The 16,743-nt window shown below is 53.4% G+C and overlaps 1 protein-coding gene across 1 annotated transcript in view; it reads left to right on the top strand.

The window, feature by feature from the left end:
* The window catches only part of robo1 (roundabout, axon guidance receptor, homolog 1 (Drosophila)), a 434,162-nt gene that overhangs the window by 387,567 nt on the left and 29,852 nt on the right, over nucleotides 1–16,743 (top strand). Inside the window, exons 13-20 of the mRNA XM_064301511.1 lie at nucleotides 1,819–1,900; nucleotides 2,216–2,384; nucleotides 2,763–2,986; nucleotides 3,228–3,285; nucleotides 6,543–6,826; nucleotides 7,877–7,998; nucleotides 10,495–10,666; nucleotides 14,208–14,464. Coding sequence (XP_064157581.1) covers nucleotides 1,819–1,900; nucleotides 2,216–2,384; nucleotides 2,763–2,986; nucleotides 3,228–3,285; nucleotides 6,543–6,826; nucleotides 7,877–7,998; nucleotides 10,495–10,666; nucleotides 14,208–14,464 — 1,368 coding nt within the window. The remainder of the gene's footprint in view (nucleotides 1–1,818; nucleotides 1,901–2,215; nucleotides 2,385–2,762; nucleotides 2,987–3,227; nucleotides 3,286–6,542; nucleotides 6,827–7,876; nucleotides 7,999–10,494; nucleotides 10,667–14,207; nucleotides 14,465–16,743) is intronic.

The following is a 16,743-nucleotide window of genomic DNA, read 5'->3' as shown; positions in this document are numbered from 1 at the left end:
TAATTAAATGTCATCAACCCGGTCAGTGTTGTTACGATTTCTTGCTTTCGAAGAAATCTTGCTTTGGGCTGCAATGCAGGAAAATCACTTGAAACCTTTTTTTTTTTTCATTGTCACACAAAAACAATTAAATATTTGTTTATAAACTGGTGCAGGGTGATGGAATTTTAAACCCTAAAGGAATCAAGTATAAAACCTTCACTGTTTTCTAAATAAGATTTGCAATTATGCATGTGAATATGATTTCCATGGAAATTCCGTCTGCCATTTTGCTAGGCTTTCTTAAGCAAATTACCTTAATTTCCACCCTCAGGATTTTAATCAAGAACACGGCCAAGTTTCTCTGATGTAAGGAAGTGATTCTCTGAGCACTGATTTTTTTTTTAAATTTTGTTTGATTCTCCTCCTGACTGTCTGCTGAGGCTGAAGAGTGGAGCCTTTCTCCCCGTCGCGCAGGAAGTCAGCTGATCACGGAAGAAGGCCTCAGTCTTCAGCGAGCTGTCAATCATGCCCTCGGGCTGAGAGCGTGCTCGCGTCGCGTTGAGTCAAACACGCTCTACTGCTGTCACTCAGGAGCCGTGTGAAGTCGAACACACTGCTGAGGAGAGTGCGTGGTGGGGGGGGGGGGGGGGGTTTGGGCTCGCCGTTTCCCAGATGGGGAGTCGGACCCCCCCCCCTCAGAGGCAGGGGTCAGAGGGCACGTCAGCCCGCGCCGCCAGTCCCGTGTTTTAATTAACACAGACGTGTTGCGTGTTGACAGGCCTCCCCTGATTTCCCCCCTCGGTGGAAACAGTGGCTATTGAGGGAAGCGTCTCGGCCAAACCCACTTCTCCTCAGGCCACTGAATTAATGAAGCCGTCACTTCTCTACCGCATACGGCAGGCTGCACTGCTGCCGAATTTCAGCGTTTGCTTTTGTCTTTGTTTATTTTTAACCAACCCCCCATCAACGCCTCCAACTTTAAACGTGTCATACATTTATTTACCCGTAGCTTTGCAGATGATGGGTTTCACTCCTTTGTTCTCAAACATCTTTTAAGTGTTGGCCATCAGATCCTCCTATTTCCTGAGGTACACACACACACACACTCATGCATGCACGCACTCACACACGCACACACATACACATGCACGCACGCGCACTCACACACGCACACACATACACACACACTCGCACTCACACACACACACACATGCTCGCACACATTTATCCTCTCACAAGAACACAAACACGCGCACGCAGCACGTTTGTGTCAGTGACATACGCCCACACACGTCCTGTGGAGCTTGTCACCATGTTCCCTGCGTGAGCATGGAGGAAGCGTGTCTCCCCACAGGGATTTTGGGATTTTGGCAGGGGTGGAGTTTATTATCACAGGGGTAGGTTCCCAATTAGTCCCCTTTCCGTTCACCTCCCTTCCGTTTGACTGGGAGAACCCCCCCCCGCTTGGCCTTTTCTCTTTTTCTACCCTCCTCCGTTTTTGGGAGAGTGATGGCGTGGCATTATGGGGAAGGGAGGACGGGTGATGGGGGAGGACGGGTGTACAGAACGGGGTGAGGGAGGAGAGGAGGCTGTCAGGGTTTGGGCTGATCCATGTGCTGCACGTGTCAGATCGTATGTGGGGGCGTGCTCAGCCATTTTGTCTTTCTTCTCTCTCATTTTCTGTTTCTCTCTCATCCATATCTCTTCCTTCTCTGTCTCACTCTCTCTCTCTCTCTCTCTCTCTCTCTCTGTCTCTGTCTCTCTCTCTCTCTAACTCTCTCACTCTCTCTCCCTCTCCCCCCCCCCTCACCCCCTCTCTCTCTCTTTCTCTCACAGCTGGGAGACACAGGCATGTACACCTGCATCGCCTCCACCCCCAGCGGTGAGGCGTCGTGGAAGGCCTACCTGGAGGTGCAAGGTAAACCCGCGGGCAGCTGTGTGTGGGGGGGAGGGGGAGGGGGAGGGGGCAGGTGGAGCCTGATGGAAATGGCGGCTCTTCAGTCTGTAATTGCTCTGCTCCTCGCTGTGATGTCATCACTGCATGCAGAGTCTGATTTACATAACGGCTCTGTGTGCTAAATTAAAGGGAAGTGCGAATCTGTTCATTTCTCTTCTTCAAAGTCCTTTATCTGACGGCATTAAGTATCTGGGGGGGAGGCCCCCCTCTCTGGTCATGTGACACATTATCCTCTCCTCTTGCTCCTCCCCCCTGTCCCGTCCTGTCCCGTCCCAGAATTCGGAGTTCCGGTGCAGCCCGCCAGACCCACTGACCCCAACCTGATCCCCAGCGCCCCGTCCAAGCCCGAGGTGGCCGAGGTCACCCGCACCTCCGTCACCCTGTCCTGGAAGCCCAACCTTAACGCCGGGGCCACGCCCACCTCCTACGTCATCGAGGCCTTCAGGTGAGCAGAGGAGGAGTGAGAAACACGCCCGGTGGTGTCTTGTGCGTCTGTCTGTGTTTGTGTGCTTTCGCGTGGATTACTCTCGTTCTAGTTGTCGTTTTGAGTGCGTGTGGTTGCCTGTGTGTGTGTGTGTGTGTGTGTGTTTGCTTGGAGTTCTGATGCCTAGTCTCCAATACAGTACACCCTCCTCACCAAAGCTATTGCCACCTTCACCCAACCAATATGACTGTCTCCTCTCTCAAGCCCTGGGCTGACACACTGTCCTCTGAGTGTCCTGTTCTGTTCTCATTGATATGAAATTGGGTACACTGAGACAGTCCCTGTCCTGTGCGGTCTTGCTGAAGTCCCCCCCCCCCCCTTTTATGTGTCCACCCCCAGCCACGCCTCGGGGAGCAGCTGGCAGACGCTGGCGGAGCACGTGAAGACGGAGACCTTCGTCCTGAAGGGCTTGAAGCCCAGCGCGGTCTACCTCTTCCTGGTGCGCGCTGCCAACGCCTACGGCCTGAGCGACCCCAGCCCCATCACCGACGCCGTCAAGACGCAAGGTAACCCCCCCCCCCCCCCCATCGCGCCACCCCTCACCTACCTCACCCGCCCATACCGTACTCGCTCATCCCCACACTCTCCTGTGTGTCGGCCTGGGCAGATATCCCCCCCCTTCATTTCCTACCCCCCCTATCCCCCACCCCACCACACACTCTGATCCTCGCGCCACTCTCCTGTGTGTCCTTTGGGCAGATATTGCGCCCCCCCCCCCCCCTTTGCTTCCTACCCCTCCCCACCCCTGCTCCAAACGCATGCGCTCATCCCCGCACCACTCTCCTGTGTGTCGTCCCGATGCAGATATCCCCAGGGCTGCAGGCAGCCGGGAGGGGGACGTGGACCACCTGCAGACCAGCTGGTGAGCGGGTGGGGACGGGTGATGGACGCAGCCTGCACAAGCGCGGCCCCACCTGTCGCCTGCTGAGCAGGACTGGGCAGGGTGCAGTGGCGGTGAGGGCAGGCCGAAGGGGGCAGTTGGCGGGCTGGTGGAGGGCAGGGCTGGTGGAGGCAGGGCTGGTGAGGACTGGAGGGCAGGGACTGGTGGAGGGCAGGGGCTGGCGGAGGGCAGGGACTGGTGGAGGGCAGGGGCTGGTGGAGGGCAGGGGCTGGTGGAGGGCAGGGGCTGGTGGAGGGCAGGGACTGGTGGAGGGCAGGGGCTGGTGGAGGGCAGGGGCTGGTGGAGGGCAGGGGCTGGTGGAGGGCAGGGGCTGATGGAGGGCAGGGACTGGTGGAGGGCAGGGAGTGGTGGAGGGCAGGGGCTGGTGTTACGCGACGCTAATGACCTGAGTCACGCGCATATGTGCAGGCGCACGCCATCTCTCCTGTGACTGCTGTGCCCGGTAGTGGTGGCTTTAGAGATTTGAACCTATGGCAATTTGGGCTAAATCTTGAGCCACCACAAAGCGCAATGGCACTGAAAAAAAAAGTCTGTAATGTTTTTAGTCTTGTAATGAGACTTAAAATCTTATTTCTTTCTCTCAAATAGAAAATGTTAACTTGTTTTAAGTTATTTTTTGCTTGAAGTGACAATAGTCTCGCCCCATTGGCAGTCTTTTTTGTCTTATTTAGCCAACAATTAATAGAAATAAGATTTTATGTGTAAATATAAGACTAAAGTGCTTGTTAAGATTGACTTCGGTTTTTGCTGATGTGATATTAGGATGTTGTTTAGAGTGATATTAGAGTGCTATTAGGAGTTAGATGTTCTTTAGAGTGATATTAGGATTGAGATGTTCTTTGAGTGATATTAGGAGTGAGATGTTCTTTAGAGTGATATTAAGAGTGAGATGTTCTTTAGGGTGATATTAGGAGTGAGATGTTCTTTAGGGTTATATTAAGAGTGCGATGTTCTTTAGGGTGATATTAGGAGTGAGATGTTCTTTAGGGTGATATTAAGAGTGAGATGTTCTTTAGGGTTATATTAAGAGTGTGATGTTCTTTAGGGTGATATTAAGAGTGAGATGTTCTTTAGGGTGATATTAGGAGTGAGATGTTCTTTAGGGTGATATTAAGAGTGAGATGTTGTTTTGTGTGATATTAGCGGTGAGATGTTGTTTAGGGTGATATTAAGAGTGAGATGTTCTTTAGGGTGATATTAAGAGTGAGATGTTGTTTTGTGTGATACTGGCAGCTCTTAGCTCTTGTAATAGCAGCACAGATAGCGCTGGCATTGAGGGCTGTTCCAGGAATAACAGCACGGCAGGATCGTGTAATCGGTCTTCAGAGGGGGGACCTGGCCTAGACGAGTCTGGAAGCTTGTCAAATGGCGCTTAAGATCCATCTGGTGCTGGGAGCTGGAGCAGCAAGGGTCGTTCAGAACTGGCTCGGTGCGTCTGCTTCCTGAGAAACGAGGAGAGACCCCCCCACCCCCCACCCCCCAAATCCACAGCGGGCCGCTCGGAGCGGAACGATCGTCTGCCCGCTCCAGAAAGCACCGGCCCGGAGGACCCGCCCATATTGAGAACACTCCAGTGCTGTTAAAAATAACGAGGGCGGGGAAACAGGCGGTGCGTCCACAGAGGAAGGGGAGGAAAGGGCTCGCAGATGTGGGGAAGAGACGGGGAAGGCCAGAGGAAAGGGGCTCAGAGATGTGGGGGAGAGACGGGGAAGGCCAAAGAAAAGGGGCTCAGAGATGTGAGGGAGAGATGGGGAAGGCCAGAGAAAAGGGGTTTGCAGATGTGAGGGAGAGATGGGGAAGGCCAGAGGAAAGGGGTTTGCAGATGTGGGGGAGAGATGGGGAAGGCCAGAGGAAAGGGGCTTTCAGATGTGAGGGAGAGACGGGGAGACAGGGAAGGCCAGAGGAAAGGGGCTCGCAGATGTGGGGGAGAGACGGGCAGACGGGGAAGGCCAGAGGAAAGGGGCTCGCAGATGTGGGGGAGAGACGGGGAAGGCCAGAGGAAAGGGGCTCAGTGATGTTGGGGAGAGACGGGGAAGGCCAGAGCTTCCTGTAGACATGTTGGCAGCGCTGATCCTGGATCTGCTATAAGCCTCTCGCAATCTTCCCAGTTTTCCAAGGGAATCGGATCAGCCGGCTGTGAGAAGGACATGTTTCCAAGTTCACAAAACGGCAAGGTGCCGTTCAGAAGTAGCCTCCAACCCATTGTGAAAGGAACATTTAATTAATTTAATTCTTTTTAAAATTGACTTTTTTTTACTCCGGTATTTGGTAACAATTTTCACCAATTTAAGTCATAAGTAAGAGTGAGAAGTTCTTCTTCCTTGAGGCTAGAATCCCTCTTTCTAGCGTGGGTTTTGGTGTGTGTGTGTGTGTGTGTGTGTGTGTGTGTTCTCCCGCACATTTTGCCAGCAGAGCACACCCCAGTCATGCTTAATCGGGACCACCTGCACTAACAGCAGGTTTTATTGAGGGGGGGGATTAAAAAAATACTAATAAAAATCCTCCCAAAAATAATTTTACAAGCAAGTGCTGTTCTTCTTCCCTGGAGACGGGGGGGCGGAGGCTGCTGCTTTAGTGCATTGTGGGACTGGAGGCAGCAGGTATCAGAAACGCGTGTATAAACGGCGGTGAAAGACGGGCAGTATAAGTGATTTATCTGTGCCCGATGCAGGGCAGGCGGGAGGCTGCGCAGCTGGGCATCTGTGTGTCTTTTCTCCCTAAAAGCTGTACTTCAGCGTCGCCGTGGGAGATGAGCGTATCGTCACGGTAACCCAACGGTTAACGCGGGTGGTTTTGCGGGTGATTGTGTCCGAGGCGTCGAATGCAGGTCATGTGACCGGTTGTGTTTAAGAGGACCCCCTGGCAAAACCCGTCCCGGGAGAGCCCGGCGGGGGGAACTGGCTGTTCCGGAGTGTTCCGGCTGGGTCTAACTAACCAGCACCAGACATCTCAGAAGCCTCTGAACGATGACCTCATGGAGCGGCATTCATTCGCAAGCCTCCGGAGAGGGAAGTGTAACTCTCTGCTGCCTCTGAAGATGGCAGTGCCCCCGAACGGGAACAAGCTCTCTCCTGGGAGAGTCCTTACTGTTTTTATTTTTGTTTTATTTCTATTTATTTTATTCTGATAAACCTGATCTGGATGTAGCATAAAAGAAAACGATGCTGTTCTGTATCTGGCCTCTAAAGTTCACACTACAGCTACAGGCTACGGTAAAGGTTTGTAACTTCTGCTTTTGCGTGTTGTGCTCTACCCTGCCACCAGGTGGAGCAGCAGTCCCAGTACATCCAGGGCTACAAGGTGATGTACCGCTCGTCTCCAGAGGGGGGGCAGCAGCCCCGGGGGGAGTGGGGCGTTTTCGAGGTCCGCACCCCGGGGGAGGACAGCGCCGTGGTGCCCCAGCTGAAGAAGGGGGTGACCTACGAGTTCAAGGTGCGCCCCTTCTTCAACGAGTTCCAGGGCACCGACAGCGAGGTGAAGATCGCCAAGACCCTGGAGGAAGGTGAGGAGGCGGGGCCGACGGGGGCAGACGTATTTCTTATTGGCCAGGATTCAGAACTCGCTTTACTGTGCCGCGGATGGGCGTGGCTCTGGATCGCCGCAGCGGAACGTTGCGGAAGAGGAAGGATTGGCGAGCGACGAGAAACCCAAAAAAACGCAAAACACTCGCGACATAATTACAGCGCTAATTGAACGCTCTGCGGCGCGTTCGCCATCGATTCGCTTTAATTACGCTCGTCCGACCAGCGTCTCTTCAAACGAAGCGCGCGAACCCTTTTAAACGCTAAGCTAATTAATTTCTTTTTTTTCGGCGAACGTTCGAACGAACGCGGTTCGAAAGGGAGGCCCTCGCTCGCTTGTGTTTACCAAAAATAGAATCGTACTTTTTAACCGGGTAGAGCTGAGCGTCTGTCGCTCTTAATGAGCTTGTTCGGTGGGTGAAAGCTATGGGGGGGGGGGAAGGAGAGAACACGAAAGCATGTGAAGCACTGCGTACCAGCATGTTATTCCTGCACTGTTTGCCCATCCATCACAGGGCCCCTGTAGGACGATGCCTTTTTAAACAGGGGGGGGGGGGGATCCCGCGAGCCACATCGCTCCCGTAATGGGCCGACGCCTACCTGTGAATACGCGCCTGTTCCCCTTCTCCCCGGTCCCGTCCCGTCCCGCCTCGTCTCCCGCATAAATCATTTAAAAACTGAGCAGGCGCTAGGAGGAGCGGCTGATCCCGCAGAGCAGAGCCTCATGGGAAAAGAGCGAGAGACGCGTTCGTTAGAGTCGGGGGGGGGGGGCTTTTCCCCCTCAAAAATCAGATCCCAAAAACAGAGGAAGAAGAAACACCTCTAGTGTCGTATATGCGAGTGTGACACAGAAAAGCAGACCTGGATGAATGCGTAGACCCGCCCTCATTACCTTAACACTGACAGGGTTGCGTGACAATTTTCACAAAAAATAAATAAATGAAAATAAAAGATTGATTAGCTTGGGAGATATATGGAGCGGACCTTTGTTAATGCGAGCGTCTGTTTTTGCCCCCTGTTTGTCTCCTCAGCCCCCAGCGCTGCCCCCCGTGGGGTTACCGTGACGAAGAGCGATGACAACGGGACGGCTATCCTGGTCTCCTGGCAACCGCCTCCCGAGGAGGAGCAGAACGGCGTGGTGCAGGAGTACAAGGTAACGGACGAGAGGGGCGGGGGGGCTGCCGGGGGTTAACGCTAACGCCAGCCCAAACACAGACGGAGGGGATGGGGGGGGGGGGGGGGGGGGGACTGAGACGGAGTGGTAATTACCTAGGGGTAGGAGCTGAGAGACGGAGAGGTAGAACAGAGCAGGTAAAGGTAGGGTTCTGCCTCTGCTTCACACTGACCCCCGGTTCAGCTTGGGCTCGTTTCACCTGGAGGTTTCAGCTGGGGGTGACTGACGGCTGACTGATCCTGGATCAGGTGTCACGGGCGCAGACCACAGCGAAATGACTCGAGAGTGAAGGCGTGGGGGAAATTATAGAGAAATGGGGCCATCTGCTGGAGAATTAGCAGACTTTTATCTCTCTGCCCCAGTGCTGTCTGTCTCTGTGGTAGTGTATGTTCTGGGACTCATCCAGGTGCATTCTGTGTGTGGAATTGGCTGCATGTGCTGAGAATTATCCAGGTGCATTCTGTGTGTGGAATTGGCTGCTCATTTATTAATAGACCTTATGTATGGAAGAGAGAGGACAGTAGAGGTCAGCGAGCCGTGTGCTCGTGGCCCTGTGCAGCAGTACTACAGTGCGGAAGTCGCGTTTGACCGTAAATAGAAGCACATCTGTGCACGAGGTGAATGCAGCTGCCCTCGATGGGCCCTCAAGGTCCCGGGTTCTTCTGGAGCGTATTTTTCCTGTCTGGTCTGGCGCCAAAAGGGCATCAGTGTTCAGTGCCCTCCTACCCCCCTCCCCCGTTCCTGGCTTTAATTAATACCAGGCTTTTATTTTTCTGCGTGTCCTGGAGAGAAAAGGAGGAAGGGGGGGGGTGTTAGAGAAGAGAAGGGGGGTGGGGTGGACAGACAGAGGGACAGATGTGTGTGTGACCCTAAAATTAGGGAAGGTGGCCCTAATTTTGCAGCCTGTAATGTCATCACCACGCCCTCCTGCGATTCCTCGAAAAGGAGCGGTTCTCCCATAACGCATCCCCCCCCTCCATGTCTTCATTTCTCTCGCCGTTTGGTGGAATGTGCGCTCCATACGGGCCGCTCGCTTTGGGGAGCCTTTTCTCTATAATGTGATATTTCACACTACCGCTGCCATTTTAATTGCAGAGGCTTTTTTTTCATTGTGTGGGACGTAGGTTGCAGTTGGAAGTGGTGGTGGGGGGTGGGGGTGGGGGAGGGTGATGATGTGGTGGGTTTGAGGGAGGCGGGGATGTGGGGGTGGGGGGGTCTGAAAAGTTACGCTGCTGTTAATTTTCCAGGTAAATGTTTCCCGGAGATAAGGTTTAGAGTAATTTCACGGCTGTTAAATCCGGTGCCGGATTGTTCCGAGCTCCTTACGCTGGCGTTCCCACGCGGCGCGGTCTCCGCTCTCCGCTCTGCCGTATGTGCCGGGATTCTGGAATAATCCGACCCCCCCCCCCCCCCGCCCACATTGGAAGCACTCTGGTCCGGTCTGACCTCAGCCCCCTGTCCCATCTCTGCCTGGCGACCACACTCACTGCTCCACAGCAACAAGTACCCAAAAACGAGCCGGGGGGAGGGGGGGGGGCGTGGGGGGGGGGGGGGGGTTCTAGAGATTAGTGTAAAGTCCTCCTCAAGGAAAGACGCGTGGCCAGAATTGAATTAGCGCAGAAAGAACTGCCTGTGACTCTGAGTCGGGGAGCTCTCCCTCCAGCCCAGTAATTGCGTTACCACGGTGATTACTGATCCGGCTTGCTTTTTTTATTTATTTATTTATTTATTTATTTATTTTTTATCAGGTTAGGCCGCGATCGTGGGGGAATTTGAGATGTTGCGGCTGCTGAGACGAGATTAAGTGGGTCGCTTCGTCTAATGAACTCAGAGACAGGAAGTGCAGTTATCCGTTTCTCAGACTGAGATAAGTTCAGATGCGTATGTGCGCATGGACTGTAAGTGTAACCCAGGCTGAGAAAAGTCATTATGCTGTGTATTAATAATACCATATCGCAGTTATGGTTTATGCAGTTCTATCTGATATGTATATAGACATATCATACTCATAATTTTTTATTTATTTATTTATCTGTGTGACCTGCTGTGTTTAAAATCAGGGTAATGCTTTTCAGAGTGAGTAAAACCGTGGGTAGATGTCAAAAACTTGGTAAATGGACTGCATTTATATAGCGCTTTTATCCAAAGCGCTTTACAATTGATGCCTCTCATTCACCCATTCACACACACACTCACACACCAATGGTGAAAGGCTGCCATGCAAGGTACCAATCAGCTCACTGGGAGCAATTAGGGGTTAGGTGTCTTGCTCAGGGACACTTTTACACGCCCAGGGCGGGGGATCGAACCGGCAACCCTCCGACTGCCAGACAGCCGCTTTTACCTCCTGAGCTATGTCGCCCCCTTCCAGTGCGGGATCACATTGAGGCTTGACTGTTCAGCACCTTTATAAAAAAGAAAAGAAAAAAAATGTGTGAAACGCTCATTAATTTTCAACCCCCTCCTGTCCTCCAGATCTGGTGTCTGGGGAACGAGAGCCGTTACCACGTCAACCGCACGGTGGACGGCTCCACCTTCTCCGTCCTGATCCCCAGCCTCTCCCCGGGGGTCCGCTACAGCGTGGAGGTGGCGGCCAGCACCGGCGCCGGCCCGGGGGTCAAGAGCGAGGTCACCTTCTTCCAGCTGGGTGAGTGCGTCCATCTGTCCGTCCATCCATCCATCCATCCATTCGTCCATCCGTTCGTCCTCCTTCCTCGCGCGAGTCCTCGCCGTCCCTCCTCCCTCACGGTGACATCACCTTCCACCTGGTCAGAGAACATGCCCCCCCCTTCCCCCCTCACTCTCCACACATCACCTGCCACATACAGTAAATATAGCTCTTCGCACCACTGTCAGCTTACAACACAGCTCTCGCGCTGCCGCTAATTGGCCTCCTCGCTTGCCCAGGGAACAGTCAGTGGGCGGTTTCATGCTCTGTCCATTATATGTTCGGTGAAAAGGAGTACACTGCATGTACACTGCAAAAAAAGTCTGTCTTAACAAGGGTTTTAATTATCTAATGAGACTTAAAATACTTCTTTTTTTCTCTCGAGTATAAATTATTAGCTTAAGTTGCCCTTGCTGTACAAGTGAAATTTTCTTCCTTTATTGGCAAGTCTTGACTATCTCACTTCATTGGCACATTTCAGTGGGAACAGAGGCTGTAAATTCTCTGGATTTGATGTTTGCCGCACTCAAACGGATCTCTGATAAATGTTTTTAATGATGTATTTGGTGATCACGGAAACATGGTTTGGAGCAGGGTATTTCCCACAAGCTGGCTCCCGCCTGGTTTCCCCGTTACCTGTTGGGATCTTGTTAAACATGCAGGTGTGGTAGTGGAAACCACCTGAGTTTCCGTGGTTGATGTTTCACCTTGATGACCGGGACTGGCTAAGACGGTTGTAGCGCTCACCTTTAAATAGGGCAGAGTTTCTCCCTTTCCCTGCGTGGTCATTTTCTCACCATTCATAGGCCGGCTTTTCAGTGCTCTTCGGCCTACTGGCCCCGCCCATTCGTAATCAGTTTGAGAGAATTTTGGGATTTTTGGCTTCACACCGAACCGCGTCAGAGCCGCAGCTTGGGTTCCAGGTCGGACCGAGCGGGCGAGCGAGTGAGCGAGCGGCGCCTTCGTTATCCCGGTCTCCTGACCTGACAGGAAGTGATTGAGCCACAGGGGAAGTGATTGAGCGGCGGCTGGCTCACAGGAGGCGAGGTTTGGGGCCATTACAGGGCCGAGCCCGGGGTCTCTGCCTGTCCCGTCCCGTCCCGCTCCCCTCCTCTCCCCGTCAGCGTCGGAAAAATGGAATTGTCAGCGAAATTCGCCTGTCGAGAGAGAAGCCCGCCGCTGCAATGTGCCCGTTTCCTGATTCACACCTGTTAAGTACCTGTCCAGACAGGGGGTCCGGCCTGTCTTCTGCCCGGCTTCAGGTGCGCCTGATTAGGGCCTTTGGGGGAAAAGAGGGGAAAAGGGCCAGTCACTCTCCTCAATCACACCCTCTCTGTAAAAAACAAAAAAACAAAAAAAGAACTCAGTCCATTCTGCTTACTCTGAGGAAAAGAGGAATAGAGTGGGAGGAAACTAGAGGTCAGTGCGGCTCCTGCCGTGCCCCGATGCCCTAGTGGCTTCTGGGATACGGGGAGGAGTTGTGGTGTGTCACCGTGGTTCTGGTATCAGCTCCACTTGCCGGGGTCTCTTTAGTAAGTGCCGTGGCGCTTGCCTTCCCCCTTGAAGAACAGCCGTGACATCAGCAGATATTCGGGACCCCGTCTGGGAAGGGAGGGGTGGGGGTTGGGAGGTGGTGGTGGTGGGGGTGGCGGGAGGGGGGCAGAGGATGGTGGAAAACCTTTGCAGATCTTTGGAAAACCTGTTTGCCTCTGGCTGACTGCTGGCATGCGAGAAAGATTAGAGTGGCTGCAACATGAAACAAAAAGACACCGAGAAAAGAAGAAAAGAAAGAAAGACCTGAAAGACCGAAAGAAATAAAAAATGTCTGAAGCAGGATAATTGAGCCGCTTTTATGCGGGAAGGAGCGAAAGATTGAAAGAAAAACAGAGAGAAAGGCTGATCAAGAGAAGCGCATTCGCTGGTGGGAGTCATTGGTCTGATTGGTTGGTTATGCTTATTCCTTTTAAATGCATTTTTGCTAGCGAGAGATAATATTAAATGAGTTCAAAGCCATGCACACATCTCTTAATGTTATTCCTTTGTGTATCTTATATAGTTGGAGTCCCTGATCGTATTCTCCTCAGTCTTTGTAGGCTCAATGCGAACTCTCATATGCCCCAAAATGGCCGACATTTCTGCTCCTAACATGCGCCTCCCAATCAGTTCCCTGCCATTTCAGTGAAGGTTCGGTTCGGATGCTCCGTACATCCACTGGGGCTTGTTGGGGCTCCTCTAAAGCCCCCAGAATATTGGTTTAACCGCCTTAACACACGGAGGGAGCGGGCTCCACAGGGCCCTGGCCGAACCCAAACGCCCACGCGCTGCCTTGGAGGAGGCGACGGGATCGCGGGCTCTGTGCGTTCAGAGCGCGGTCGTGTCGGTGGGGGTGGCTACCGTGGAGGTGGCCCTGGCTGCAGACTCCCGACGGAAATTCACTCCTGGATAGCGCGTGGCATTCGAAGCGATCGCGGTTTCGGAAATAACCGCCATTCGGGTGAATTATTTACGGGGAGCCGCGGGCCGTGCCGAATCACCCGTCCGCTCGCCCCGCCGTCGAACCCGTTGCCCTGCCCGTTTTTCTATTTATTTAAAAATCCACATTCATTTTTTTTTTCTTCTGTTGTGAAGGCCAACTTTCGCCGCTTCCTCTTCCAGACGCTCGCCCACGCACGGGCCGTCTCTGCTTTAGAAAAGATGGCGGCTGTGTTTTTTTTTGTCTCCCTCTAAACTGCACGGCCCTGGTTCTCAGACCTGCGGAGGTGAAAGGAGTCGAGAGAAAATAGCGAGAGAGCGCTCTCTCCGTGCCCGGCGACGGCCTTGCTTCCGTCAGCGCTGCCGCTCTGCTGAATGTCAGTGTGCCTTGGCAGGCCTGTCCTTCACTCACCGGTCTAATGCTCTGAATGACGCCTGCATTTTTCTCCTCTCTCTTTCATCCCTCTTTCATACCCCCTCCGTCCTCACACCTCCCCTCGTCCATCCCTCGTTCTCCTGTCTTCTCTTTTTGTCCCTTTGCCCTTCAATCCCTCACCTTCGTTTTTTTTCGTTTCTTTCTCTCCTCTCCTCTCCCCTCCCCTCCTCCCCTCTCCTCTCCTCTCCTCTCCTCTCCCCTCCCCTCCCCTCCCCTCCCTTCTCCCTCCCTTCCTCTCTCTCTCCTCTCCTCTTCTTTCCTCTCTCCTCTCCTCTCCCTCCACTCTCTCTCCTCTCCTCCCTCTCCTCTCCTCCCCTCTCCCCTCCTCTCCCCTCCCGTCTCCTTTCCTCTCTCCTCTCCTCCTCTCTCTCCTCTCCTTTCCTCTCCTCCTCTCTCTCTCCTCTCCTCTCCACCCCTCTCCTCTCCTCTCCTCTCTCTCCTCTCCTCCTCTCTCTCTCTCTCTCTCTCTCTCTCTCTCTCTCTCTCTCTCTCTCCTCTCTCTCCTCCTCTCTCTCTCTCTCTCTCCTCTCTCTCTCTCTCCTCCTCTCTCTCTCTCTCTCTCCTCTCCTCTCTCTCTCTCTCTCTCTCTCTCTCTCTCCTCCCCGTCCGCAGACTCGTCGGGGCGGATGATGGAGAGCGGGCAGCCCGAGGAGAACACGCTGTCCCAGCAGATCTCGGACGTGGTGAAGCAGCCTGCCTTCATCGCGGGCATCGGCGCGGCCTGCTGGATCATCCTCATGGTGTTCAGCGTCTGGCTGTACCGCCACCGCAAGAAGAGGAGCGGCCTCAGCAGCAGCTACGCCGGCATCCGCAAGGGTGAGGGTCGGAGGTCAAGGGTCGCGAGGTCACGTTGGTCTGTGTGCATGTGTGTGAGTGCCTGGGGGCGTCTGTCTGTCCACGCGTGGATGTAGACCCCCGTGGGGACAGGGGTGAACTTCGGAGAAAAGGGGTGAACTTCGCAAAAATCATGTTGTATGGGATGGTACTGTTGGTGTCTCCAAAAAAATATACAAAAAAAAAAATGTTGTTGGTTGTCCCCTCCAAGGTTGAAATGAGATCTACATCTTGTGTGTGTGTGCGTGTGTGAGAGAGAAAGAGAGAGAGAGAGAGAGGGAAAGAGGGAGAAACATTTCCCGCTCCAAAGAGTCAGTCTTCATTTAGCCATACCTCACCTGTTCCTCTCCTATGGACAGTAGGTCCCTGTGCTCATTTTGGAGGATCACTGCACCTGTAGTGCAGTTTTTTTTGTCCACTTTTATGTCTTGTGCACCTGTGTTGTTTGCTAATTTCAGACAGAGCCTCTGTGGAAATACCCATATGTCATTTCAAAGTTTCTCTTGCGGTTGAAAGGAGTTTTAAAATGGTTGAAGCTGAAAAACTGCCTTTGACTTCAGCAAGAAATCTCCCTTATTAAAAAAAAAGGGGGCAGGTTTTCCATTCTGTTTCATTTCATGCTCCCAACAGTTTCTACGACGATGTGTTTGAAGTGTTCTCACTGATGTGAATGTGGTCTAAGTAGAGAGGGGGGGGGGGGGGGAACTCTTCATCTTGGAAAGGAGGGGGGTAAAGAGAGGAGGAGGGAGAGGGAGGCAGGGGGAAAGTAGAGAGCGAGAGAGACGGGGCGAGAGAGAGACAGAGAGAGAGCATCTTGTTATGAATCATTTAGCGAGGACGTGCTGATATTGCGAGCGCCCTAAGAGTAGGAATTTTCGCAGCAGCAGAAAAGCCATTTGAAGTGGGAGTCTGTACGCCCGGGGCTGGAGGAGAACGAAGCTCCCTTCATCATCCGCCCGTCTGCTGAAGCGACAGAACTCTGCGCTGGCAGACAGTTTGAGCCGCGCGGTGATGTGCTGTATATATATAAACCTGTCCTCCTCCCCCCGTGTAGAGCAGCAGTACCCTGTGCTGTGAGCCCCATTAGTTTAACAGGGAGGAGGAGAGAGCTCACAGCCGTGCCTGATCGTCAAAATCCCCCCCCCCCCCCCCAACAAAAGTGGTAACGCGTTTTAGACATGAAATTCCACGTTCTGCTCTCGTACCGAACAAATTGCACCCCCTGATCCTGGCTGCGCCCCAAACCTGCCCCAGTGCGTTCGCCATTCTTTCCTCTTCATCGCGTGGTATTTTTTACACCCGTAATTATTCTGGGTTTTAAAGATGGTGGGGTGAGGGAGAGAGAGGAGGCAAGATGGAGGGCAGAAGAGAGAGAGAGAGAGAGATTATGGTACCCAGTGAGTTAACTGTGAGTCCCATTCAGGCACAGGTGTGGGGATTGAATGGGGCCCCTACTGCATGCGGGCCCCCCAGAGAACAGAAGCTCTTCGGTGGCACAGGATAAGGGGGCGCAGGGAGGCATGCTGGCACTGCCAACCGCCACGGCTGCTGCCCGCCGCTCAGTGCCCCCGTCAGGTCACCGATCGTCTGCCTTCTGCCGAGACACTGTCATTTTCGGCACTTAAGTCTTTATCTGGAGTGGCTGGAGATCTCCAAACCGCTCACAGCCCCCATTGCGTAATTAGCGGTGAAGGTCCCTTAAAATGACCTGCTCCCTGCCACCGAGTGCAAGGTGGCTCTGTCTGAAATGAGCTCTCTTTTAGAGCTTGCTGAAGGCGGGGGGGGCAGGGGGGGGGGGTGTTCTGTTTGGTCATGGGCATTGGGGGCGCATGCACATACCAGTGGAGGGGGTGTGGGTTGAGTATAGATCCAGCCTTCGTGGGAAATGGTAGCGATGAGCTTTCCGTGAGGAGCAGGGGAAGGGTGTGATTGTGACCACATGAAGGAAGGATCTGACGTCAGAGTGGAGACGAGTGGAGTGGGGCAGAGGAGTGGGCACATGCTTGGTTTTGAGAATGAGCGTGTGTGTGTGTGTGTGTGTGTATGTGCGTTTGTGTCCACGGGTGTGTGTGTGTGTGTGTGTGTGCACGTGTGTATGTGTGTGTGTGTGCACATGTGTGTGTGTGTGTATGTGCATGTGTGTGTATGTGCTTGTGCGTGTGTGTGTGTGTGCGTGTGTGCACGTGCCTGTGTGTGTGTGTACATGTGCGTGTGTGCACGTGCCTGTGTGTGTGTTTGTGTATGTGCGAGTGTGTGCACATGTGTGTGCATGTGTGTGTTTGTGTATGTGCGTGCGTGTGTGTGTGTCTTCACC

Source organism: Anguilla rostrata, chromosome 12, assembly GCF_018555375.3.
Source record: "Anguilla rostrata isolate EN2019 chromosome 12, ASM1855537v3, whole genome shotgun sequence".
In the NCBI taxonomy this organism is placed as follows: Eukaryota; Metazoa; Chordata; class Actinopteri; order Anguilliformes; family Anguillidae; genus Anguilla; species Anguilla rostrata.
This window is presented reverse-complemented; position numbering and strand designations above follow the sequence as displayed.